This window comes from Miscanthus floridulus, chromosome 9 (genome assembly GCF_019320115.1).
Source record: "Miscanthus floridulus cultivar M001 chromosome 9, ASM1932011v1, whole genome shotgun sequence".
NCBI classification, from domain to species: Eukaryota; Viridiplantae; Streptophyta; class Magnoliopsida; order Poales; family Poaceae; genus Miscanthus; species Miscanthus floridulus.
In genome coordinates this window covers 21,275,557-21,301,633 of record NC_089588.1, presented here as the reverse complement: position 1 = coordinate 21,301,633, position 26,077 = coordinate 21,275,557, and the positions used below count along the sequence as shown (strand labels likewise).

At 46.8% G+C, this 26,077-nt stretch overlaps 2 protein-coding genes and 2 pseudogenes across 2 annotated transcripts; 3 read left to right on the top strand and 1 right to left on the bottom strand.

Moving 5' to 3' along the window:
* Positions 1 to 874: 874 nt before the first annotated feature.
* Positions 875 to 4,640, bottom strand: LOC136481528 (probable leucine-rich repeat receptor-like protein kinase At1g35710). The gene is made up of 2 exons (XM_066478859.1): positions 1,589 to 4,640; positions 875 to 1,490 (listed from the first exon to the last, which is right to left on the bottom strand). Exons 1-2 carry the CDS (start codon positions 4,617 to 4,619, stop codon positions 1,198 to 1,200), a joined length of 3,324 nt encoding a protein of 1,107 aa, XP_066334956.1. The 5' UTR covers positions 4,620 to 4,640; the 3' UTR covers positions 875 to 1,197.
* Positions 4,641 to 12,738: 8,098 nt separating this feature from the next.
* Positions 12,739 to 13,269, top strand: LOC136479416 (alpha carbonic anhydrase 8-like). The gene has a single exon (XM_066477289.1). It carries the CDS (start codon positions 12,739 to 12,741, stop codon positions 13,267 to 13,269), a length of 531 nt encoding a protein of 176 aa, XP_066333386.1.
* Positions 13,270 to 14,247: 978 nt separating this feature from the next.
* LOC136479415 (uncharacterized) lies at positions 14,248 to 15,582 on the top strand (annotated as a pseudogene).
* Positions 15,583 to 17,041: 1,459 nt separating this feature from the next.
* Positions 17,042 to 18,188, top strand: LOC136479414 (uncharacterized; annotated as a pseudogene).
* The last annotated feature ends 7,889 nt before the right edge of the window (positions 18,189 to 26,077 follow it).

The window sequence follows — 26,077 nt, the reverse complement described above, 5'->3', positions numbered from 1 at the left end:
ATCACATCAAAGGCATTTTGTTTGTTGAGCCATTGTACAAATTCATCTCTGGCAGGACTGTTACAGGGACCATAGATAGAAGTGAGGGTTCATAGTTGTCCATCATGGGTTGAGGTGAACTTAACTGTGACAACAAATTTGTTTATTTGACTCACTTCAGCAGTAAAGATTGAACTATTCCAGCTCACCAAGATACCTCTAGATGCACCTTCTGAAGGGGAATAAGGGCTTGGGAGCTAATATTTTTGACATATGAATGGTCTAAATGCTCCCATTTAGTTTCCTGGATGCAAAAGAATGAACCTGCACTTTCCTCTATTTTTTCTTTGATTGCATTACATTTATCTTCAGAATTCAAACCTCTAATATTCCAATTCAAAATGTTCCAACTTCTGCTTCTGTCCTTGCTGTTACCATTGATGATGTTATTCATTAAAACAACCACGAGTGAGCAAGCTATTTCTCTGACCAAAGGTAAGCAGAGAAAGACCAAGGAAACCAAGTGGCATGACACCTTGAAATAAGAATCCTCGATAGAGACGAACTCCCCACACAGACCCAGCGGCAACAAACCAAATATAGGCATCAAACATTGAAAGATAAAGGCAGGGTTCAGCGAGGTGATCATTCCTTGTCAAAAATGACGAGCATCCTCCCAGACATATAGAGGGTAGGACAGCCCCTTAAAACGGCCATTTTCCATATCCAATTTCAACAAACAAGGTGTTTTTAAAATTTAGAGCCTACCACTGATTTCACACAACCCAAAAATGTCACTTACTTTTGACTAAACCTAATACTGTGTGAATTTATTGCCCATTGTGAAACACTTCATTACACATTTGGTATGTCTCATAGAATGATATGTAATTACCAATTGTCAATGATGGACATTACAACTCAAGTGTACAATACAGTAACCACAAGATACAATGTACAATTGCTAAAATTCATTGTAACAAATTGCAAGGATAATAAAAAGGAAACATCAATTCTGATTATGGTTTACTCATCACAATTTTGTTTTGATGAGCAAGAACCCGTGATATAGGTAAAGGTTAAAGTATGTCAACTTGTGTACATGTAGTCCACCAAAATCTCGACATTTCTAACCAGATGGCATAGCTGTTAACATATACTTTTCTTGTTTCTATATACCATGAAACATGTATACCATTACAATGCATGCACATTGCTTCAAATTAAATGGCAAAGTCCTCGGAAAACTTCCATCATAGTTGGCCTCTCCTGTGGTGAAGGAAGAAGGCAGCGAAATGCCATGGAGAGACAGCTATTCACATTTTTTTCTTCAGCAGCTTCAGGTGTGGGAAGACGTTTATCCAAAATTTCTTCTAGTACAAATTGGTTTTCAAGTGAAGCAACATGATTTTGTAGGTCCCGTGGATGTTTGCCCATCAACACCTCAAGCACCACCACGCCAAAGCTATATACATCACATTTCTCTGTGACTAAAGATGTGTAGGAAAATTCTACAATGAAAATGGAAATAAATAATTAGAAAATATATGTTGTATTGTATTGTGAAACATTTTGGTGGATAATATTGTATCGTGAGTAATAGACATACCAGGTGCTATATAGCCATAAGTTCCTGCTAATACACTCCAATTTGATGAATCAGCTTTTAACATTCTTGCAATGCCGAAGTCAGAGACAAAAGCTTTGTAATCAGCATCTAGTAAGATGTTTCTGCTTGTGATGTCTCGATGAATTATGGGTGGTTGACAATCATGATGAAGGTAGGAAATAGCTTGAGCCACGTCTCTTATGAGGTCTGTCCTTCTCTGCCAATGGAACTGGGTTGCCAGCTCTTCATTGCTTAAAATAGAAGCTAGATTTCCTCTCTCTATGAATTGACAAACCAGAAACTTGTACCTTGGATGGCAACAAAACCCATACAACTTGACAATGCTACGTTGGCGGATTTTTGTCAATGTTTCAATCTCTCTGTGAAATCTGACTTCGTCATTTGTCTCTTCATCGCCTGGATGGAGTTTCTTCACTGCTACAACTTGTCCATCTTGAAGTGTTGCTTTGTAAACACGACCATATGCTCCTTCCCCAATGCAGTGCTTCTCATCAAAATTGTCAGTTGCATTGATGATATCTTCAAACGCCATTTTACCATCAAAGCCCCAAACAGAGAACGTACCCGTTTTTTCCACAGGTTTAGTTTCTTGGGACGATTTCTTGCAGCAAAACCAAATAGCAAGAAAACATGCCACTGAACCAATAGCCACAAGAGCTACAGGAACACTGGCTTCTACTATCAACTTTTGACGGTTTTGTCCATGATGAGCTTGAGGCAGATAACAAGGTGACATGCCAGCCAGGTCTCCACAAAGACCTTTGTTGTGAAGAAACCATTTTGCTGAGGCATTGTGAAATCCTTCAGGGAGAGGGCCTTCTAGGATGTTGTATGATACATCAAATACTGATAGGCTTCGCATACTTGCAATGGAGGTAGGGATAACACCACTAAATTGATTGTGTGATAAGTTTGCAAACATCAACATCTGTAGATTGCCAAGTTCTGACGGTATTGGTCCACTGAGATTGTTCTGGCTAACATCAAGCATGTTTTGCAGATAAATTAAATGACCCAATGTCCTAGGTAGACTGGCATTCAGATTGTTGTTCCCCAGAAATAAAGATTGCAGCTTCAAACTATTTCCAATCTCATCTGGTATTGGTCCATTCAGCTGATTGCTTGATAGATCAAGGATCTCGAGATTTTTAAGCTGGCCAATTTGCTTTGGAATCCGCCCAGATAACTGATTGTTTTTTACATTAAATATGTTTAGGTTGACTAAATTGCCAACTGCAGGTGGTATCTCCCCGGCCAAACTATTGGATGACAGACTGAACCTTACAAGTTTTTCAAGTTTCCCCAATTCTGCAGGTATAGTTCCTTCTATCATGTTGTCTGCAAAATTAAGGGTTGTCAAGTTGCTCCAGGAGCCTATGATTGGTGATAGCATGCCTACCAATTTGTTTGACGATAAACTGATGTGTTGTAGATGCGGGTACACCCCAAATGCTTCAGTTATATCTCCGTGAATTTGATTAAAATCCAAACCGAGGGATATCAGTGAACTGCAGTCCTTCAATGTCTTTGGGATCGGACCATCCAGGTTGTTACTAGAAAGGTGCAAAGTTTGTAGGTTTCTACCTTGGCACAAATCAGGCAATGGTCCATTCAATTGGTTTTGAGACAACTCGATGTCCATCAAATTGGTAAGGTTGAAGAGTGCTGGAGGCAAAGGACCAGATAGGTTATTGTTGAATAGTAGTATCGTGTTCATGCTTACTAAATTTCCAAAACTTGGAGGAATTGGTCCAGACAATTGGTTTTCATAGGAACAAAGAGATACCAAATTTGTCAGGTTTCCAAACTCTGCTGGGATTTCTCCGGATAGATTATTGCTGTTTATTAATATATTGCTGAGGGAGGACATGTTTCCTAATGTTGGTGGCAGTGGGCCAGTTAAGAAATTTACCGAAAGGTCCAGCTGTTGAAGGTTGACAAGGTTTCCAATCTCATGAGGAATTGACCCAGTTATATGGTTACCCCAGACAGATAAAAAGGTTAACGAAGTCATATTTCCAGTACTGGGAGGAACTGGTCCAGTGAAATGGTTCTCTGACAAATCCAACTCAATCAAGTTTGTGAGCATCCCAAGCTCAACGGGAATGAGTCCAGTATGTTGGTTTAGATATAGGTAGAGGATCTTTAGCATTGTAAGATTTCCCAGGGAGGATGGAACCGTACCATTCAGGTTATTACTGTCCATCGTTAGTAATTGCAGTGTTTGGATTCTGCTTAGATCTTCGGGTATAGGTCCTGATAGATGATTACCAGACAAAACTAGAGTCTTAAGGTTTGTGAGGTTTGAAAGTGTAGAGGGAATTTGGCCAGCAAGAAGGTTGAAGCTTAAGTCCAAATACTCGATGGCCTGAAGCTTTCCGAGCTGCCTTGGGATGTTACCCGACAGATTATTGCCAGGAAGAGCAAGAAAAGTGAGCCTGCTGAGATTGAACAAAACCGGAGGGATTTGGCCACTGAGATTGTTGCTAGAAAGGTCCATTTTTGTGAGCCTCCCGAGGTCACCAACAGTCGGTGGTATATTCCCAGTGAGGTGATCGCCTGACATGTTAAAACTGGAAAGCATCGAGAGAGAGCTGACGCCAGGAGGGATCGTACCCGACAAATAGGCGTTGTCGCTGAGGTCGAGGCTTGCAAGGTAAGGGAGGGACTCGAACTTCAGGGTGTCCAGCTCTCCGTTAAGGTCGGCAGTCCGGAGTGAGAGCTCCGTGATGGCCTTCGACGTCGACGATGCTCTTCCATGTCGGCGCTGTGCAACGACGACGTCGCCGCAGGTGACGCCAGTCCAGTTGCACGGAGGGACGTCGCTGCTCCATGTCCCCAGCTGGTGTTCGGAGTAGTGCTTGAGGGTGGATTTCCAGTCGAGAAGCGCAGCTGCTTGAGATCTCAACGAAATGCCGCGGCTTGGTGTTGCGCCATCGGCTACAGTGGAAGCCAAAACAAGCAGGAAAAACGTAATCATAGAGATTTCGGGCACCGTGGGATTTGACATGAGGGCTGCTATAAGTTACAAGTGTTTGGAGTTGTAGCTTCTGTATTACCGAAGGGGAGTGCATATAGATACACAAATATACAAAAAGACCCTTGTACAATAAAGTATATACATCTCACAACTGTCACTACTACGAGTAACTCATCACAGCCGGTTGGTAACACTACTGGAAACTCTAATTGTTCTGTGGGTGTTTTAATTTTACTGTGCGTTTTTTCGGTACGCACAGAAAAATTACGATTTTTCTGTCTGTTTCAAAGTATCTCGATAGAAAAATACGAGAACCCACAACGTGACAATACACACACGGAAAAAATCAGCACTCACAGAAAAATGCAACTTATTCTGTCGATTCTTTAAAAATGCACAGAAAAAATATTATTATTCTGTCGGTTATTTTAAAACGCACAGAAAAAACATACACACGCACAGAAAAAACCAGTCCTAACCCTAACCCGCCGCGGACTCGCCCGCTCGGCTCCTCACGCACGCACGCTCCCCTCCCTCCCCTTCTTCCCCGCCGCACCCTCCCCTCCCCTCCTCCCGCACCCGCCCATCCTCCGCCGGATCCCGCCCCTCCCCTCCCGACCCTTCTCCCTCGGCGCGGCCGGTGCCGCCCCCTCCCTCTCCCCCCCCCCCCTCCCCTACCTTCTTCCCCGGCGCGGCCCCTCCCCTCCTGCTCCCCACCGGCGAGATCCGGCGGCCGGTGCCGCCCCCTCCCTCTCCCCCCTCCCCTACCTTCTTCCCCGGCGAGGCCCCTCCTCCTCCTCCTCCTCCACTTCCCCTTCCCTACCCCTGGATTTCCGCGCATGAGTACCACTTGCCTCTTCCAAACCCTACCTCCCTGCCCGTCGCGGATCTGGCGGTGCGGGCTGCGGGGGGAGTGAGTGGTGCTCCCATCGAGGGTGCCATGGCCTGCTTGGGGAGCCTCCGTGGATCTGGGCGACATCAAGGTGTCCCCCGCTCTTTGCCCCATCTCCTCAGATCGGCTTCCCATACAGGCGGAGAGATCGAGCACAGCGTTAGGCGCTCGTGGTGACGAGGTGGCCTTCTCCATCCGTATCGCCATGGGCCGCTCAGCATCTTCGATAAGCTCGGCAGACTCGCCAAGCCATGCATCCTCGCTCTCACGGTGAGTGCCCCCCTCTCCCTCCTCGCCTCACTTCTGTTTCGATTTGTTGTGCTGTGCTCTGTAGATGCTGGGCAGAGGAATTAACTCTTGGATCGTATAGCCTTGAAGAATTGAACAAATTAAGTCTAGCAAATTGTCAGTAATGTAACATAGTCATGGTTGTTTTTTTGTTTCTGCCCATATCTTCAGTAATGCTGCTCCATGAGGTTGTGAGTTCGGTAACAGCAGGTAGCAACATTTAAGACTTCTGAAGAGTCCAGGGCTCTCTTCAGTCCTACTTTTCTTTAAAAAATATACAACATATATTTTTTTTATTTGAAACTACATATGTTCGTACAAATCACAAGTCAAAATGTCACATTTAGAACTGTGTCGATGTCCTATCATCTACGTTTGTAATTGAGGTAATTGTTCTTTAAAATTGCTTTATTAATTACAGTAGTACGTGGAGTGAAAGGGAAATGCTGAAATTAATTGCATAAGATAGGCATAGCAAATGTCCAAACTTTCTAATCTGGAATAAGCGTTGTTGCTTTGTTGCTCGCAGAATTCTGGAAGCAAGTTCCTCCAAATGAACCTCCTATTAGTGACTGCAGCTTTCATACTTATAGTAATCTAATTACCACCTTCTATGTTGCAGTTTCGTGCCGCGCTGCTCTCCCATTTCTTTTCTATTAGCTCAGTTCAATAGAGCTATGTGATTTTTGCATTGCTATTTGTAGAAGAACATGACTTTTTTTAATTCAATATATTAGCTAAGTTGACACCTGTATCTGAGCTAGTGTCAATTAACCTTGTCCTACACTATATCATATAAGATCTTTAGTTTCTGAGCCCCGGCTACTGTGTCTTTGAGAAAAATTAGATATGCTAATTTGGGCTGCAACTAAGTGCTCTTATTATGATGCAACTTGCTTAAGCATGTCACTGCTGTTCAGTAGTTCTGTGTGAAATAATTTCTGTAACTTAGGAAATGATGAACTCCCCAATCAGTGGAATTGTCATGCACCTTAGCATGCACTTCCCATGAATTATCTTGATCTGCTGGCTTTGCAGCCGCTCCTCCTCTCCAGCCTCCCTAATCAGTGGAATTGTCCGGCACCTTAGCATGCACTTCCCATGAATTATCTTGATCTGCTGGCTTTGCAGCAGCTCCAACTCCACTACCCCAGCCTCCCCAGTCACCAGAATCATTCGCAGCACTAGCATTTTGTTCCCAACTTGAGTTCATTGTTGTGCTATTTTCCCATGAGCTGCCTTTCTGAATATTTTGCTCTCCAACTTAAGTATTATACAACACTTGCTTGAAGGCACATGAGATGCCAATAAGTTCCCTCACTTGCTGAATGCCATATGGAATAGACCTCCGTGTGTCAATGAGGTCAAGTACAGGTAAGCAAGCATCAATTGTTTTCCTCCAGGCTTGGTATAGTAGACTGGTGTCTCCTCCGCTTATTCTTGTAGCAGGCCAGTCTAAATGAATGTGTCATGTCCTTTGCGGTATCAAGGGGAAGGTAGTCCATAGCAGTTTTAGAAGTTGTTGTTTTGTTCAGTTTCATTTTTTTGTTTTTGATTGTCAGTGTTTCAGTATTTTTGTTTTTTCAGTATTAATGTTCCATTTAGTTTCAGTTCATTGAGTGATGGTTAATTCATTGGATTGATATGTTCTTGTGCATCACAATTAGGTTGTACTCGTATTTGGTGTCCCACATGGTTGGTTCCTGAAGCTAATATTATAATTTTGGTACTCTATCAGGCTGAAATTAGATCTTCGTTGTGGCTTAAGAAGGTTGGTTATTAGATGCTGGGGTAGGCATTTGGACCTGTTCATTACTACTATGGGATAATTAGATGGTTTGTATTTTAAGCGTTTCTAGGAGTATAATTTTCTGTTCAGTGGCATTAGTTTCAGTGCAAAACTAATGGGGGAAAATAGAACTATTAGAATCTTTGATTTTTTTCTTGGTTGTCACATTTCCCACCAGAAGTGAAATTTGTGCTGTAAATTGACAATGTTCATGCAAATTTAGAATGAAGCAACCTGAATTTGATATCAAATCTCCTTGGGTTACCTAATTGGTCAGTATACCTTGCTTACAAAATGTCTAATTCCACAAAATTAGCTCCATTGGTCAAATAAGAAATCTGATATGTTGTTATTATGACGAAGAAATGTATGGCCCTAACTTGAGGCTTAGTTATCACCAAATTACATTTTGAGCTATGCCTAACATACTTTCATAATCAATGATCTGTTACTATTCAGAAGAACAAATAAGCATTCTGTTTTCCTGACGTTACTAGAAATTTTACCATATTATGCATATGTTGATACTTTCCACCTTGATTCCAGTGAAGTGAGGATAGAAGGTCTGGAGACCCTTGATTATCTTGACAACCTTAGCCAGCAGGAACGTTTTACCAAACAGGAAGATGCTATCTTACAACCCTATCCAGCATCATACTCTCAGGGATACACTACATTAGGCTCAGCTTCGATCGGTATTGACTTAGGTTTTTCTTCGTCTTCCTGGATTTTATGAGTTACCTAGTCCTAACCTAGAGAACTTAGTCCTAACACTTGCTTCTTTGTCGCTGCAGGAGTGTCGCCGACCATGCCTACCACTGCCACCTTTCCGTCGCCGCACTCCTCGCAGCAGCAGCAGGAGCAGCTACCGCCGCCACAGTAGTGAAGCTCATCATGGTGTCCTAGTCGTCCTCTCGTGATGGTTTAGAACTTTGATGTCGGTCATTTGAAGTTTGCTTGTCGCCCAGCCACATCAGGCGTGATACTTGTTTTGGAACTCTTGATACTTGATCGGTTGTGTGGTCACCCATCATGATCCCTTCGAATACTGTATTTGTGTATTATTTGAATGAAACCTTGTTGTCATGCACATAAATTACTATATGGAAAATATATATTTTAATATGCTGTTGCTACTATTTTAAAATAAATTTTTTTGTGCGTTTAACTTTTTTTTCTGTGAAGCTGTCTACACAGAAATATTATTTTTAATCTGGGCGAAATGAAAAAAAAACATGTGTTTTTTTGTGCGTTTATTTTTTTTTCTGTGTGGACTAACACACAGAAAAATTAGTTTTAATCTGGGTGAACACAATTTTTCTGTGCGTGTGAGACCCACAGAAAAATTATTTCTGACGGTGAACCCACAGAAAAAGTCGATTTTTCTGTCACTCTATTTCTGTGGGTTATTTTCTGACGGTATTCGAATTTTTCCGTGGGTTTTCGCACGCACAGAAAAAAGAGAGATTCCTACCACCGCCGGGTTTGCTATTTGATGGTGATAGTTGACAGTAAAAATAAAGATCATCACCGACGATGATAACTAAATAAAAAATAAGAAAAACCTTTGCTGCTATCTAGAGGCCTACCAAGCCGCTCCTAGGACTGTAGCTCCCGAGCCCGCCACGACCGATGCCACTACCGAGGACACCTGCTTCCGATTCCTCGTAGATCCGAATGACGTTAGCCAGGAGGTTCTTCGCCACAAGCGCCACCACCGAGCTTGCACCCGCTTTCCCTGCCAGTAGATCTAGAATGGAGAGTGAGCAAGCATCAAAGAGAGAAGAAAAAGAGGGTGACATGCTGTTGCTGGAGCTCCTAGGCCTACCAAGCCGCTCCTAGGACTGTATCTGGTCTAGCTTGAGCTCCATCGTCACGTGATAGGGTGGGGGAGCTCGCATGCTGTTGCTGGAGGGGGGCTAGCGTCTCGTGTGCCGTCGATCGAAGGGGGCGGGGAGCTCATGCAACAACGCTGGAGGGGCCCGTGTTGACTGGAACAGGTGGGTGAGCTCACATGTGGATGGGAGGTGGGCACAGAGCTCGCGCGTAGACCGAAGGTGGCGGGGGAGCTCACACCCCGTCGCCAATGGGGGCAGGGAGCTCGTGCGTCGTCACTGGAGGGTGGTGGAGGAAGGAGGCGAGGTGGAGAAGTGGTGGGGAGGAGTCGTGTGTGTTGTGGTATGCTAAGAACGACTAAATGAGATGAGGAGAGAGAGGGGATGAGTCAGGAGGTAGAGGGAGACAAAGCTCAAATGAATTAAAATTTCAAGTCTGAAGCATTTCTTCACGCGTGGTTTGTTTACCAACCCAGCGATTAAAATGACTTCGATTTTCACTGTTGGTTCGTGTTACAAACCTATGTTTTAATAGAACCGGCGGTGATAATGTCGTTGGGAAAACTCATTTATGTAGTAGTGTGTATGCCTATAGGGACCCCCTAAAACTAAAGTGGATCATGAAAACTGAGTTTGGAGGAAAAAATGGTGATGAGCTCTCAGTTGTGCCTTTTTGAAGAACTCAACCAACTAGCTCGAAAGGCACACAACAAAGAGTGATAACATCATCTTGCACTTGTGCCCGAGTGTATGAGGCATCAATACAAATATGCTTCATGGGCTCATGCTTGACTAGATCATGAACAATACTAACAACATCAGTACTGTCAGGTAAAAGAGGAGTTGTCATAGAAGTTGAAACACCATAATCCTCAAGTAACCACCATAGCTAAGTAACATCTGCTGTCGCAAGAGCCATATCTATAGACGTAGAAGATACCTCAGTACCATGAAACTTATGAAGAGGACCCAGATCGGACATGAGGAACTGCTCACTAAGGCATGCCTTCACAAAGCAGGAAGCGTACTCATAATGGTCACTAGTAATAATCATATCATCAACATAGAAAATATGAAGGGTTTGGCCCCAAGAGGAACTACGGACAAAGAGGGCAGGATCATGAGCATTAGGAGAAAAACTGACTCCAGTGACAAGAATCAAAGCCCTAGAACCGAGCACGAGGATCCTACTTGAGGCCATAAAGGTAGTGCCGAAAGCGACAAACCATTATTTGAGGAGTAGAGTACCCATGTGGTGGTTGGATGTACATAGGAGAAGGTAATGGGGGAGTAGAGGACCTAGTGGTAATGGGAAGATTAGGTAAATTCAAGAAAGATAGAGGCTCAATGACACATAGAGGTCAATCATCGTAGGAGGTATGAGGGTAGAAATAATGAGGCTCGTCAAAGTAACATCACAAGAATAAGATTAAGATTATTGATATAGTAACATGACAATGATATAGTATTGATGATCCGTTTCAAAGCATAGGACGCCAAACCCGTACATCAGAAAGAACAAGATTATTAAAGGGATGCTTCGACACCGACTCACTAGAATGATATGGTAGGTAGGATTGTTTGCCTACCTTACATCCCTGACACTGGTCCAAGGATCCATCACTAGAGACGGTCCCTAATAAACCACAACAAACTAATGTAGATAGATGCGAACCACATAAATGTCTCAACCTATGATGCCACGGGGCAAAATATGAGGATGACAAAATAGAGACCACAGGGCTAGCACAGGTAGCGGGAAAAGATGAAGCAATCTAGCCTCCAAAGACACTGAGAACCACACCAACAGGGGGTCAGTACTAACTAGAAGACCCATGCTAAGATCCTGAACACTACAATAGTCAGAGTCAAGAATAAATCGACAACCATTATCTATGAGCTGGCTAGTAGAGATTAGCTGCATGGTTAGCCTAGGAACATAAGAAACACCATGGACATGAACAGATCTTGATGCCGACCTCGGACGGCAGACTGGCAGCCACGTTGCCTCGGTTTCCGTGCTCATCACAAAACTGGCTGGCCGAGCAGTGCTGGTGCAGAGGCGTGGGCGATGGAGTGGGCAGCGCAGCGATGGCCAGAGCAGTCTCCAAGTCCTGAACCTGGCGTGAAGCTAGCCACTGAACCCGTCTCTCTCTCTCTCTGTCCAGCCTGCATTGTGAATGAAAGCAGCTGTCCGTCGCACGTAAAGACGGCAGCAAAAGCAGCTCCCTTGTTTTCCGGTCTTGACGCCGCGGGGCGGACCAGGGCGGCGGGCGGGGTGCGTGGGCGTGCATGGACCGACCCACGCCGCCCATGTCGCACTACAGGAAACTGGATCTTTGCCGAGTGCGTAGAGGTTTGCCGAGAGGCAAAACTCGGGCACTCGGCAAAGAGCCACTTTGCCGAGCGCCAAACCCAGCACTCGGCAAAGGATGATTTGCCGAGTGCCTGACTCTCGACGAACTCAGGCACTCGGCAAATTAGTTCTTTGCCGAGTGCCGGGCTCTCGGCAAACATGGGCACTCGGCAAAGAGTGCCAGGGGCAAACGGCATCCATGGCCGTCACATTTGCCGAGTGCCTGCCGTTAGGCACTCGGCAAAGACCTGCCATGTGGCCGTCTCGGGGCCACCAGGGCGGCTCGCCTTTGCCGAGTGCCACGTGGTCGGCACTTGGCAAAGGACCTCTTTGCCGAGTGCCAGACCTAGCACTCGGCAAAAAATATTTTTTTTTGTTTTGGCCGCCAGTTTTTTTATGAAGCATTCCTACAGTACCATGATCAACATGTTCAAATTTGGCACATTTTTAGTACATTTTGCTATATTTTTCACTTTATTTCGATTTGTTGAATTTTTCCGGAAAATGTAGGTTTGAACGGTGGGTGCATCGAATATTCGATTTGAATGATTCAAAAAATGATATTCTTGTTTTTGAGTGTAAAGTTAGGCCAAATCCATGAACTGACCCAAAATTTCGATCAACGTGCGCACGGAGCTACGCCACCATCTTCCGTGCGGGCGGTTTTTTAATTCTAAAAAATGCAAACGAATTCCGAAAATCATGAAACTTGTCGAGATGTCATGATATTGTATGCGTATGCTGTGGTCAAAATTTGAAAAAGTTTCGAGCACGTTACACGTACGATGTTCACAAAACAGTACAGGTACTCGACAAAGCGCGAGCCAGCCTGGTGGCCCCGAGACGGCCACGTGGCAGGTCTTTGCCGAGTGCTGGCACTCGGCAAAGATGGAGTCTTTGCCGAGTGCCAGCCGATCTAGCACTCGGCAAAGCGCGCGGTCCACCACAAAACTGCCTGCGCACACACCACTCCACACACACACGCGAGCATGCTCGCGCCCGCCGCCGCCGCGCCGCCTTGCCCCGGCCCTGCCTCGGCGCGCCCCCTCGGCCCAGTCCCGGCGCCGCCCCGGTCCGGCCCCGCCGCGCCGCCGCCACACCGCGCCCCGGCCGTGCCCCGCCGCGTCGGCCGGCCCTGCCCCGGCGCCGCGCCGCCCGACCCTGGCCTCGGCCGTGCCCTGCTGCGCCGCCCAGCCCCGGCCCCGACCATGCCCTGCCGCGCCGCCCGGCCCTACCCCGGCCTCGTCCGTGCCCCGCCACGTCGCTCGGCCCTGCCCCGGCGCCGCGCCACCCAGCCCCGGCCCCGTCCGTGCCCCGCCCGCTGCCCGACCCTGCCCCGGCGCACCGCCTCGGCCCCGTCCCGGCACCACCGCGCCATCGCGTTGCCACCCCGGTCTGGCCCCGCCGCGCCGCCGCTCCCGGCCCCTTGCCCCGGCCGGTCGGAGAAGAGGAGGAAGGAGAGGAAGGAGGAAGGAAGAGGGGGAAGAAGGAGAAGGAGAAGGAGAGGAGGAGGAGGATGAAGCGCCGCCAACCAACCCATCCCCGACGTCCAGCCATCCTCGCACATCGTCGACCCCACCTCGCTCGGCGGCCCACCAGTCCGTCCACGCTGTCCTAGGTACACTCTCTTTTCTCCTTTTTCCTTTCTCGTAGTAGTGTAGCCGTGTGTTGTGTTGTGTTGTGGTGGTGATGGTGGTGGAGGTGGTGGTGTGGTTGTGGTGGAGTAAATGGAGGTGTTTGTGGAGGTGGAAGTGGTGGTGGGGTTGTGGTGGTAGTGGTGATGGAGGTGGATGTAGAGTTGGAGGTGGAGGTTTTATGGCTTCATAATTAAAGTATATGGTTGTGATGTATGCTTGTGGTGTTAAATGTGTACTTGTGGATGTTTGTGTGGTTGCCGGCCATCATGCCGATGATTTTTTGCATGTTTTGGGAACCTCACCGTGCAGGGGAGGTTCTGCCGATTTTTTTTTTTGGAAATGACAGTATTTTCTTGTTTTGCAGAGAAGAGCGGATCTGGAGTAGCCCCGCGCCGTGCCGGTCTGCCTGCACAGCGTCGCCTCACCACAGCACCACCACCCTAGGTATAACCCCTGTACCCGTACCTTGGTCGTAGATCTCGTCACCCAGTTAGGCGTCTCCCGTCTGAAAGAGATATGGTTCCCACCGTATCTCTTTCGGATTGTCCACATTTTTTGGACAGCCTGTGGATGCGTAGATGGGTTAGCTTCCATGTTCTGCTCCCGTCCGAGTCGGAGTTTCGGCAGCACCTCCCCGTTGTTCTCCGGATACACACTCTCCTTTGCAGGACGTGTATCGGGAGAACAGCGAGGAGGTGCTGCCGAAATTCCATCTCGGATAGGAGCGGAGCATGGAAGCTAACCTTATCTACGCATCCTCGGGTGGGATTAGGACCTATCCTTCACCTATTAGATGGTAGGAACGTCGTGTAGATGCAATTGCTGGTTTTATTACTCGCTTACATATGTGTATGACAGAGGATGGATAACCGTGAGTGGATGTACATGGGCTACGCAAGTAAGAGCCATGAATGGGTTAGGGGGACCGGTCATTTCCTGGAGCATGCATTTGGCAGGGCTGCTAAAGGGTCAAGTCGGATGCCGTGTCCCTGCAGCAAATGTAAGAACACGAAAAGAAAATGAAAGAGTCAGGTGGTGAGAGATCTTTACAAGCACGGATTCGTTGCAAACTATACCCGCTGGATCTACCATGGTGAAGGCGATCGTATTAGAGAGGAGGTGGTGAGACCACGCCTCGAGGAGTATGATGGAGATGCCGGGATGGCAGACATGATGGCAGACTTTCACGATGCACGGTTCGTTGAAGGATTGGAGGAGGAGGAGGATCCAGAGGAAACCGCAAAGGAGTTCTTAGCCATGCTGGATTCGGCACAAAAGCCCCTTCATGAGAAGACAATGGTTTCGCAACTGGATGCCATTTCACGCCTAATAGCGTTGAAGTCGTAATTGAGCCTGAGTCGAGATAGCTTCGATGCCATGTTGACAGTTTTGGGCAAACTGCTTCCGGAGGGTCACATCCTGCCGAAGAACACGTACGAGTCACAGAGACTCCTTCGTGCACTTAAGATGCCGTATGAGCTGATCCATGCTTGTCCAAACGGGTGCGTCCTATTTAGGGGAGACCACGAGAAAGCAACGCACTGTCCAAAGTGCAAAGCCTCTAGGTTTGTGGAGGTAGACGGTAGTGATGGCAAGAAGAAACAGTCTAAGATCCCCGAGAAGGTCCTACGGTACCTTCCTTTCCTACCGAGGATCCAACGACTGTACATGATAGAGGAGTCCATGAAACAAATGACATGGCACAAGAATGGCAAAAGATACAGTCGTGACAAGATGATACACCCATCGGATGGTGACGCATGGAAGCACTTCGATGACATGCATCCTGGCAAAGCTATGGAGGCTCAGAATGTACGTGTAGCGCTGGCAACAGATGGGTTCAACCCATTTGGAATGATGGCGGCCCCATACACTTGTTGGCCCATTTTCGTGATCCCCCTCAATCTTCCCCCCGGCGTCATTTTTGAACCCAGGAACGTGTTCTTGTCGCTGATAATACCTGGACAACCAAGCAACAATATGGGTGTGTTCATGCAGCCAGTGTGGGATGAATTGCAAGATGCTTGGGAAAAGGGGGTACTGACGTACGACCGAGCTACAAAGAAGAACTTCACAATGCATGTGTGGTACCAGTATTCAATGCATGACTTCCTAGCATATGGCATATTCAGCGCGTGGTGTGTTCACGGGAAGTTCCCTTGCCCAACATGCAAGGCAGCTGTGATGTTCACCTAGCTAAACAAGGGTGGCAAGTATTCTTCGTTCGACAAACCGAAGCCCAACATGCAAGTCATTCACCGTTTATGATGCGAATGGCTATCGCTTTCGCACGAGAAGCTACGAGGAGAGTCGGCCCAACCGAAGCACCACGTGCACCGGAGTTTGTATGCCCGGCACCGATGAGAGCAACTATTACGGCATAGTCAAAGAAATATACGAGCTCAACTTTGAGGGTCCCAAAGCTCTTAATCCAGTGGTTTTCAAATGCCATTGGTTTGATCCTGAAGTCACGAGAAGAGCCCCTGAGATTGGGCAAGTCGAAATTCGACAGGATTCCGTCTATAAAGGAGACGATGTCTATATTGTGGCTCAACAGGCCAGGCAAGTTTATTATCTCCCATGGGCGTGCCAAAAAGACGAGAAGCTTACGGGTTGGTACCTTGTGCACTTGGTATCGCCGCGCGGTAAAGCGCCTGTCCCAAACGATGATGATTACAACTTTGACCCAAAAACAGATAGCGGAGAGTTCTATCAACCTGAGGGGCTAGAAGGGAGTTTGGAGATAGACATAACTTCGCTGATGGGCATGGAAGTAGACAATGACATCGATGAGGACGAGGGTGATGAGGTGCAGAATGCCAAGGACTTAAGAATGCTTGAGCGATGGAGGATGGAGCGCGATGGAGTTGTTGAGGACGGTGTAGATGGTGAGGACGATGTAGATGATGAGGACGATGGAGATGATGCCGTTCGTGGATATGATGAGGACTTATACGAGCTCGACAATATTGATAGTAATGACGACAATAGTGATAGTGATAGTGATGATGATGACGACACACCAGTCACTGCCGTTCGTGGAGATAATTTCTAATTCATGTAATAATATATTGTTATTATTATTACCTTGCAATTATGTTTCATTCATTTTGCATCTCTTTACAAGTACTTCTCGTTTATTTGTGAACAAGGGTTTAATCTTTGTCATTGCAGGCACTCGAAAAAATGCCGGGCGGAAGGCGGCAGCAACGACAGGGGATCACCTCGGTCTACCAGAGGGATCGCTCACCCACCGCCGACGAGGAGCCACCATCGGTGGAGCCGTCGACGAGCAGGGAGAGGAGGCCCCGCGGACGTCGCTCGGCGACGAGGAGGCTGGAGTTGCCTCCCGACCCGACGCCCCAACAGGGGGTGACGACGATGACGACCGGCAGTTCCTCTTCCTCATCGGACTCGGACCACGGGGGCGAGGCAACACCAGGGGAGACGCCTTCCTCAGGTTCGAGCAAGGTCTACTCGCGTGGGCCCTCGTCCCTCCTTTCAGCGCCGCTCGTGCCTTCCCGCCGCCCGGTGATTCGACCCTGCGGTGACAAGTAAGTAACCATTGCTGTTTTCACTACTTGTTCACATGACATGTTGAAAATCGTACTTCAGACTAACAATTCTTCTTAATGACTGGTGCAGTAACTGAACGATGGTGAGCGGAGGGGGCAATGCACGCCATGTCATTGGCATCCAGAGCCTCCTGCTTCGGAAGCACTACCCTGGCAGGGTCACCCACGCCGGGGTGATAGGGCCGCCCTGGTCGTGGGAGCACTTCGCCAGCATCGTGGACCCCGACCACGGCACCCTTGCGACGAGGATCAAGAGGGAGTTCTGGGTGAGTCTTCATCGCACCGCATTGCTCAATACTACGCATTCGTTGGACGTTCTTGAAATAATGAAATGATACATGATGTCTGTATGCAGGACTACTTCACGTGCGAGGATGGGAAACAGGCCGAGGCGGCGCGAGTGCAGGACAAGGTCTGCAGAGAGCGACTTAAGGACCTATACCATGAGGGGCGTATCCAGTGCATCATCACCTACAACGCCGACGTGCTTGGCCGGGTGGTGAGGAAGAGGGAAGCCAGGCAGATGATGCTCCAGAGGGAGACCGACCTCACCAGGGAGCAGTACCTCCAGGTAAGTAGGAAACATTCATTCTGATTCCTTCCATGAAAAATAAGTAGGCTTCAATTCATCTTCTGACATGTCAAATACTTGATGTCATGCAGATGTGTCCTGCTTGGTGCTCCAAGTACAAAGACTGCTGGGTGGACATCGTGAACAAGTGGGTCTCGGAGGACACGTACACTCAGCGCAGAAGCCGTCGGAGGTGCCGCCTGGAGATGCAAGGGCCGTCACACCACCAAGGGAACCGGCCCCTCCCAGTCTACATGGAAAGATGGGTACGCTTCTGTTGATCTATTTATTTATTTATTCTAGCGCTCAATTATCATTACTTGTAATCATCTTTGTGTTTTCCTCGCAGTCCCAGTCGCATGGTGGCCAGGAAATCAACAAGTTCATGGGGTACGCCCTGGCTCACAAGGGCCCAGCGACAGCGGCGGACAACGTCTACAACCTGGAGGACGGGGCCGACGCGTACACCAATGCGAGCGTCTACCCCAAGCTTGCCGAGTACACCTCGGCGGCTCGCACGTGCCATGGGGAGGACTTCGATCTGGCCACCCAGCCCCTAGATACGGACCTCGTGATGAGGTTGGGAGGAGGGAAGCAGAACGGCCGGTACTGGATGGCCAACAGCGCAATCGAGTCGTCCTTTGTTCCCAGACTAAGCCAGATTCGACAAACCAGCATGAGCTCCTCCGACATCCCCATAGCACCTCAGCAGCCGAGCTCCACGCAGATGATGGCGGCATTTTAGGTAAGTACAGTTTTATTCGTCGTTCACTGGTTTTACACATGTACCTGGCCTTTGCATTGTTTAAACCGCGTGGGTGTAATATTGCAGGCCCAGCTAGCAGAGTTGCAGGCCTAGCAGATGGCCCAGGCGGAGGCCCATCTGCGGCAGCTGGAGGCTGTCCAGCAGCACTCGGCGCGTCAGCTGCAGGACGTGGCGACCTACTTTCAGGGCCTTCAGATCCCGGGTTTGGTCTTGCCTCCGTTGCCTCCCTCGCTGTTCGCTCCACCCCTTGCTCCTAGTCCTACAGGGACTCCGGTGAGTATATATGGTTGTTTATTGCTTTAGCTTGTGCGGCCATCCTGCAGGTACTAATGAGATCGCTTCTCCTTTGTGCAGGCACAGTCGGCGGGTTCAAACCCGACTCCTCCAGGTGGCCCTTCTCCACAGCACGGGTGGTCGGTTGGCACGGTTGGCCCGACTCTACAGTACACGTGGCCAGGTGTCGTTCCTCCGTCTACGCAGCACGGGTACTCCAGGTGGACAGGCGGCCATCTTCCGCCGCCCGGGTGGACGTTCCAGGGTGTCCCTCCGCAGCAAGGGTGGCCTTCGTGGCCATCTGGGAGCTCTTCACACTCTGGGGGCCATGGGGACCAAGGGACGCAGTAGGTACCTCTCATTTCGCTTTTGGACTTGTGATGGTTATGTTGGACTAGTGATGGATTGGCTTCTGTGAGGGTTATGTTGGACTAGTGATGGATTTGTATGGATGTACTTGTGATGGATGGATGGATTTGTTACGGATGAACTTGTGGATGGATTTGTGTTGAATTGTATGAATGGAATGTGATATATATGTGTGTTGAATATATGTGATATTGCATGGATGGAATGAAAAAACTGGAAAAAAAAATTTTACCCAGATTTGCTGAGTGCAAACACTCGGCAAAGCTGGGGAAGTTTTTCCCAGCACAACAGCTTTGCCGAGTACTGACAGGCACTCAGCAAAGTGACCATAAGTTTGCCGAGTGTCAGCACTCGGCAAAGATTGTTTCAAAAAAAATTACTTTGCCGAGTGTCTGTCAGACCAGCACTCGGCAAATATTATTTTTTAAAAAAAAATTAAAACTCTTTTCCGAGTGCCTGCCACGTCAGCACTCGGCAAAGAAACCGGCAGATGACGGTGGACGTTAACTTTGCCGAGTGCTGACATGGCACTCGACAAAGGCTTTGCCGAGTGCCCGACAGGTGCCACTCGGCAAAGAATTCTTTGCCGACTAATTCTTTGTCGAGTGCTCTTTGCCGAGTACGGCACTCGGCAAAGTCTTTGTGGAATGTAGAGCGCAGAATCCTGTAGTGTCGGTGGGACGCGTCAAGGCGCAAGCAAAGGATGAGCCTGACCCGCCATCAGCCTGCGCGCACCTAAACTGCCATTTATTGCCCGCCTGCCAATCTCTCTCCTCGCTTCTCCTTCTCTACTAGTATCTCTATCTCCTTTCCGCACCGCGAGAGACAGGCACCACACCAACACGGCAGCGCGCGGCCGCTGTGGGCTGTTGTGGCTCAGTAGCTGCTACTGATAGTAGAGAGAGAGAGTCGCGTTGCGTTGCGAGAGAAGAGTTGGGAAAAAGAGAGAGAAGAGGGTACAGTCACCCAATAGAATACTGGGGGCAACCTGATGGATGCCTGCCCCTGCCGTGCGGACAGGAGTGGTATTACGTTCACATTAATGGCATTGCACTGGTGTTGCACCAACCGCACTCATCAAAGCTAGTAGCTGCCCCTGCCGTGCACGCAGTGTGAAAAGTTAAAAAGCTTAAAGTTATTCCTGTGACAACCCGGCTGATGTTCATGCAAATGCCCTACTAATTAGTAATTACTGCTACTTAGGAGTAATATTTGGAGAAAATATATATTTGAGGCCATGTATATAGTACGTCATGAAGAGTGATACGTAGAGTAGTTACCCGGCAATGAGCACGCTAAGCAGGATGGTTGCGCCCACGGCCAGCCCTGCCAGCTCCCCGATCTGCAGATACACAGTCGATCAACAGCATGAAAGAAAAAATCCAGTGCAAAAACGTTGGCAACGCATTGATGGCCGGCGTGCAGTGCAGAGGAGGCGTGCGCCTAGTACGTGCTAGACATGGCGCTGATGCGTCACTAGTCAGCCTGTTCGGTTGGCTGATTCGTATCGTTGCTGGTTCGTGAAGAAGTACTGTCGGTTGATTTGTGTGAGAGAAAAATACTGTTCCGGTTGGAAATTTATGATCGCTTGCTGGAGATCCGGTTGGAAATACTGTTCCGGTTGAAAATACTGTTCCGGTTGGAAATTTATGATCGCCACAGCCAAACGAACAGGCTCTCCACAGTGCAGACTGGAGAGAGAAAGACGGGTTCAGTGGCTAGCTTCACGCCAGGTTCAGCAGTATGTTCGCTTGCTGTATACGATCGTGTGGATTATAAGTTGGAACAGTATTTTTCTCTCACACTAAACCAGCCAGCAGTAAATAATCTACGATCGTTTACGGCCTGCAGACTTGAGACTGCTCTGGCCATCACTGCCTTGTCCCATCGCTACCCACTCCGTCGCCCACGCCTCTGCACCAGCGCTGCTCGGCCAGCCAGTTTTGTGACGAGCACGGGAACCGAGGCAACGCGGCCGCCAGTCTGCCGGTCATCAGCGTGTGCGAGGTCGGCGCCAAGATCTGTGGCGCCGACGTCATGTATTATGGCGCCGAGGTACCGGCCACGTAGGATTTTCTTCTATGCACGGCCAGGTACCTCGGCGCCGAGACGTGTTACATCGACGCCAGGACTCATGGCGCCGACCCCCAGGGTCCAAAGATAAGTTTAAGTCTCTGAGGGGGTCAAATATAAATTTTATTAAAAAAAGATTAAATAGTAAAAAATTAGGGCTTAGGGGTCGCAATTCCTACTGGAAATGCCAGTCGTTGTTGTCTCGTGTCTCATGTCTCATGTCGGACATAAGCTATCCTTGAGATATTAAGGCCTCGTTTAGATGCGAATTTTTTTGGTTTTTGGCTACTGTAGCACTTTTGTTTGTATTTAACAAAAATTGTCTAATTATGGACTATTTAGGCTTAAAAGATTCGTCTCGTCAATTACAGACAAACTGTGCAATTAGTTATTCTTTTTACCTACATTTAATGCTCCATGCATGTGCCACAAGATTTGATGTGACGAGGAATCTTGAATTTTTTTGGATTTTGGGTGGAATCTAAACATGGCCTAATTACGAGACACGGACATGGACCAACGTGATCATGGGCAGTTGAGCTCGTTCCTTGGTCTTCCTGGCATTGGTTAACTACTGTGACATGCAGACTTGGACTTGGTGACACCTCTGACCGACTTGAATGTGCATGTGGAGCAGGCTTGGCTGGGTCGTGCAGAAGACTACGAGACCTTGCGCCTTGCGCCTTGCGCCTGGGATCTGTGCGCACTCCTCTCCTCGGCGTGCACCTAAACTACTGTGACTTGGGGCCTGGTTAGATGGCGAATTTTTTTACAAAATACACTGTAGCACTTTTTGTTGTTATCTAGTAATTAGTGTTCCATCATAGTCTAATTAAGCTTAAAAGATTCGTCTCGTGAATTTCGTCTAAACTGTGTAATTAGTTTTATTTTTTATTTATATTTAATGTTTCATGCATGCGTCCAACGATTCGATGTGATAGGGAATCTTGAAAAATTTTGCAAAATTTTTTGGAACTAAACTGGACCTTGCGACTTGGACTTGGTGACACCTCTGACCGACTTGAATGAAACGCTTAAATGCATGCAGAAGACTACGAGACCCTGCGCTGGGATCTGTGCGCACTCCTCTCCTCGACGAGACCCAACTTTCCATGGCGTCTACTGAGGGAGGTCCCCCATAGGACCTAGCTACACCGCACAAATGTCGTTCTCAGTGTGGGATCGAGGCCAAGGTGACACCAATAGTGCATAATGTCGTTTCTTGAAGAAAAAAATGCTGGGCATGGGATGGGTGAGGATGATATCTGTGATGAAACCGACATCGACGGTCACTGCCATGCTGGCCCGGGTTGCGCACTGTAGTGGTGTGGAGGTTTAGAGTCGCCGTCGATTAAATCCTATGAGCACGCACGCTAACAGTGATGTATGATCCAGAATGAAAAGAGAACAGGACTTGGAAAAGTTCACTTGGATTGGATTAGATGACGATGGATTTGGGACGGAGAGATGTAGATATGTATATCATGTATTCATGTGTGCTATGGTTTTCATCTGTCAGCGGTACCGTGTGGTGTACCATTTGTGATGTCTATTGGCACCTTTTCCTTTTGCAAAACTCTCAAGAGCACATTACTTATCACTGGAAGAATAGAAAATAGCTAATTGCTGTACAATGCGAACACAGACGTTGTCACCACAGAATAAATCTAAGAAAATAGCTAGGACAGTTTCTAACACAAGAAACCTAACTAGAGCTACGTTTAATTAGCATTTGCACCGTTACAAATTGTAATTGAAGATATGGTGGTTGCCCGTCACTGTTGTCTCATGTCTCATGTCTGACATAAGCTATCCTTGAGATATTAATTACGAGACACGGACATGGACCATCGTGATCATGGGCAGTTGAGCTCGTTCCTTGGTCTTCCTGGCATTGGATAACTACTGTCGGCATGTTTGCTGGTTGGTTTCTGGGCTGGTTTGGGTTGGCCGGTGCTGGTTTGTTGTGAAAGGAAAACACTGTTGATTGGCTGGTTTGGGCTGGCTAAAACCAACAAGCGAACAGGCTGTGTGACTTACCGACTTGGACTTAGTGACACCTCTGACCGACTTGAATGAAACGCTTAAATGCATGCAGAAGACTACGACACCCTGCGCCTGGGATCTGTGCGCACTCCTCTCCTCGGCGTGCACCTGTTTTGGTTGGCGGTTGGCCTTGTAGGTCGTCCACTGAGGGTGGTCCCCCATAGGACCTAGCTACACCGCACAAATGTCGTTCTCAGTGTGGGATCGAGGCCAAGGTGACACCAATAGTGCATAATGTCGTTTCTTGAAGAAAAAAATGTTGGGCATGGGATGGGTGAGGATGATATCTGTGATGAAACCGACATCGACGGTCACTGCCATGCTGGCCCGGGTTGCGCACTGTAGTGGTGTGGAGGTTTAGAGTCGCCGTCGATTAAATCCTATGAGCGCGCACGCTAACAGTGATGTATGATCCAGAATGAAAAGAGAACAGGAATTGGAAAAGTTCACTTGGATTGGATTAGATGACGATGGATTTGGAACGGAGAGATGTAGATGTGTATATCTTGGATTGGATTAGCTTATATGTTTGTATGCATACTTGTAACGTTCACTTTTGGATACTAACAAGTTGCATTTGCTAAATATAATTCGAAAAGGGCATTCAGGTTCTATGTCAATAAACATCCCGGAAGGCATAATTCAGTAAGGAAGGAAAGGCTGGCTATAAAAACACTATGTACGGTAAGTGTAACTTACTTTAGTACTCCATTACATGGCTGTCAAAATCATTACTTAACATATTCATATGCAAAACACACAATGCCCCAAGCAGAAGCCTAGGAGTGTACATTGTGGATACTATGTATGTTTTTTATGATGAGTAACACAGGTGCCTACAGGAGACACCCCTTAAGGGTAAGTTTGAACCTCTTCACCCGTAGTATAAAAACTTCGCACATGATATGAAATACTAAACCGAAACTTGTTCTCTTGTAGTGGAAAGAAGAGAAAGAAATGAAAAGAGACCCATACAAGGATGACCAGCTCTTAGATCTCGTTGGCGACCTTTGCAACTTTATATTGGACCAGATTGTACACGTCAAAGGCACCTACCATGACCGAGATTCTGACTTAGGTAGAAATCCTCAGTACCAACACCTTCGTGAGACTGAAAGGCTAGCTCTAGGCCATTGATAACACTGTGTATGGAATTTGACATTGGTCTTACCTTGTGGGACGGTTTGGACTTGTGGAACAAATTAGACTTGTGAATTATGTCTATTTAATGATGGATTGTATATATTCTTTTGAATTGGACTTGTAATGGTAGTTTATATAATGCTCTTATGCTTGTGGTCAGATTTGAATTATATATATATATATATATATATATATATATATATATATATATATATATATATATATATATATATATATATATATATATGTTCCGGTCGAATTTGAATTGTAAATTTGAATTTTTTTTACGGAAAAATGTACTGTAGAGGCGGTTCTAGACTGAACCGCCCCTACAAACAGGTATGATAGGGCGGCTGGTACTATGGCCGCCCTACAAATCGATTTGTAGGGATGGTCTACAAATGCATGATTTGTAGAGACGGTATGGTAGGGGCGGCTGGCCGAGCCGTCTCTACAAACCATCGCCAGCCGCCCCTACAAATGCTTATTGTAGTAGTGAGAGCCTACCACTGATTTCACACAACCCAAAAATGTCACTTACTTTTGACTAAACCTAGTACTGTGTGAATTTATTGCCCATTGTGAAACACTTCATTACACACTTGGTATGTCTCATAGAATGATATGGGTATGATAGGGGCAGCTGGCCGAGCCGTCTCTACAAACCATCGCCAGCCGCCCCTACAAATGCTTATTGTAGTAGTGAGAGCCTACCACTGATTTCACACAACCCAAAAATGTCACTTACTTTTGACTAAACCTAGTACTGTGTGAATTTATTGCCCATTGTGAAACACTTCATTACACACTTGGTATGTCTCATAGAATGATATGTAATTACCAATTGTCAATGATGGACATTACAACTCATGTGTACAATACAGTAACCACAAGATACAATGTACAATTGCTAAAATTCATTGTAACAAATTGCAAGGATAATAAAAAGGAAACATCAATTCTGATTATGGTTTACTCATCACAATTTTGTTTTGATGAGCAAGAACCCATGATATAGGTAAAGGTTAAAGTATGTCAACTTGTGTACATGCAGTCCACCAAAATCTCGACATTTCTAACCAGATGGCATAGCTGTTAACATATACTTTTCTTGTTTCTATATACCATGAAACATGTATACCATTACAATGCATGCACATTGCTTCAAATTAAATGGAAAGTCCTCGGAAAACTTCCATCATAGTTGGCCTCTCCTGTGGTGAAGGAAGAAGGCAGCGAAATGCCATGGAGAGACAGCTATTCACATTTTTTTCTTCAGCAGCTTCAGGTGTGGGAAGACGTTTATCCAAAATTTCTTCTAGTACAAATTGGTTTTCAAGTGAAGCAACATGATTTTGTAGGTCCCGTGGATGTTTGCCCATCAACACCTCAAGCACCACCACGCCAAAGCTATATACATCACATTTCTCTGTGACTAAAGATGTGTAGGAAAATTCTACAATGAAAATGGAAATAAATAATTAGAATATATATGTTGTATTGTATTGTGAAACATTTTGGTGGATAATATTGTATCGTGAGTAATAGACATACCAGGTGCTATATAGCCATAAGTTCCTGCTAATACACTCCAATTTGATGAATCAGCTTTTAACATTCTTGCAATGCCGAGGTCAGAGACAAAAGCTTTGTAATCAGCATCTAGTAAGATGTTTCTGCTTGTGATGTCTCGATGAATTATGGGTGGTTGACAATCATGATGAAGGTAGGAAATAGCTTGAGCCACGTCTCTTATGAGGTTTGTCCTTCTCTTCCAATGGAACTGGGTTGCCAGCTCTTCATTGCTTAAAATAGAAGCTAGATTTCCTCTCTCTATGAATTGACAAACCAGAGACCTGTACCTTGGATGGCAAC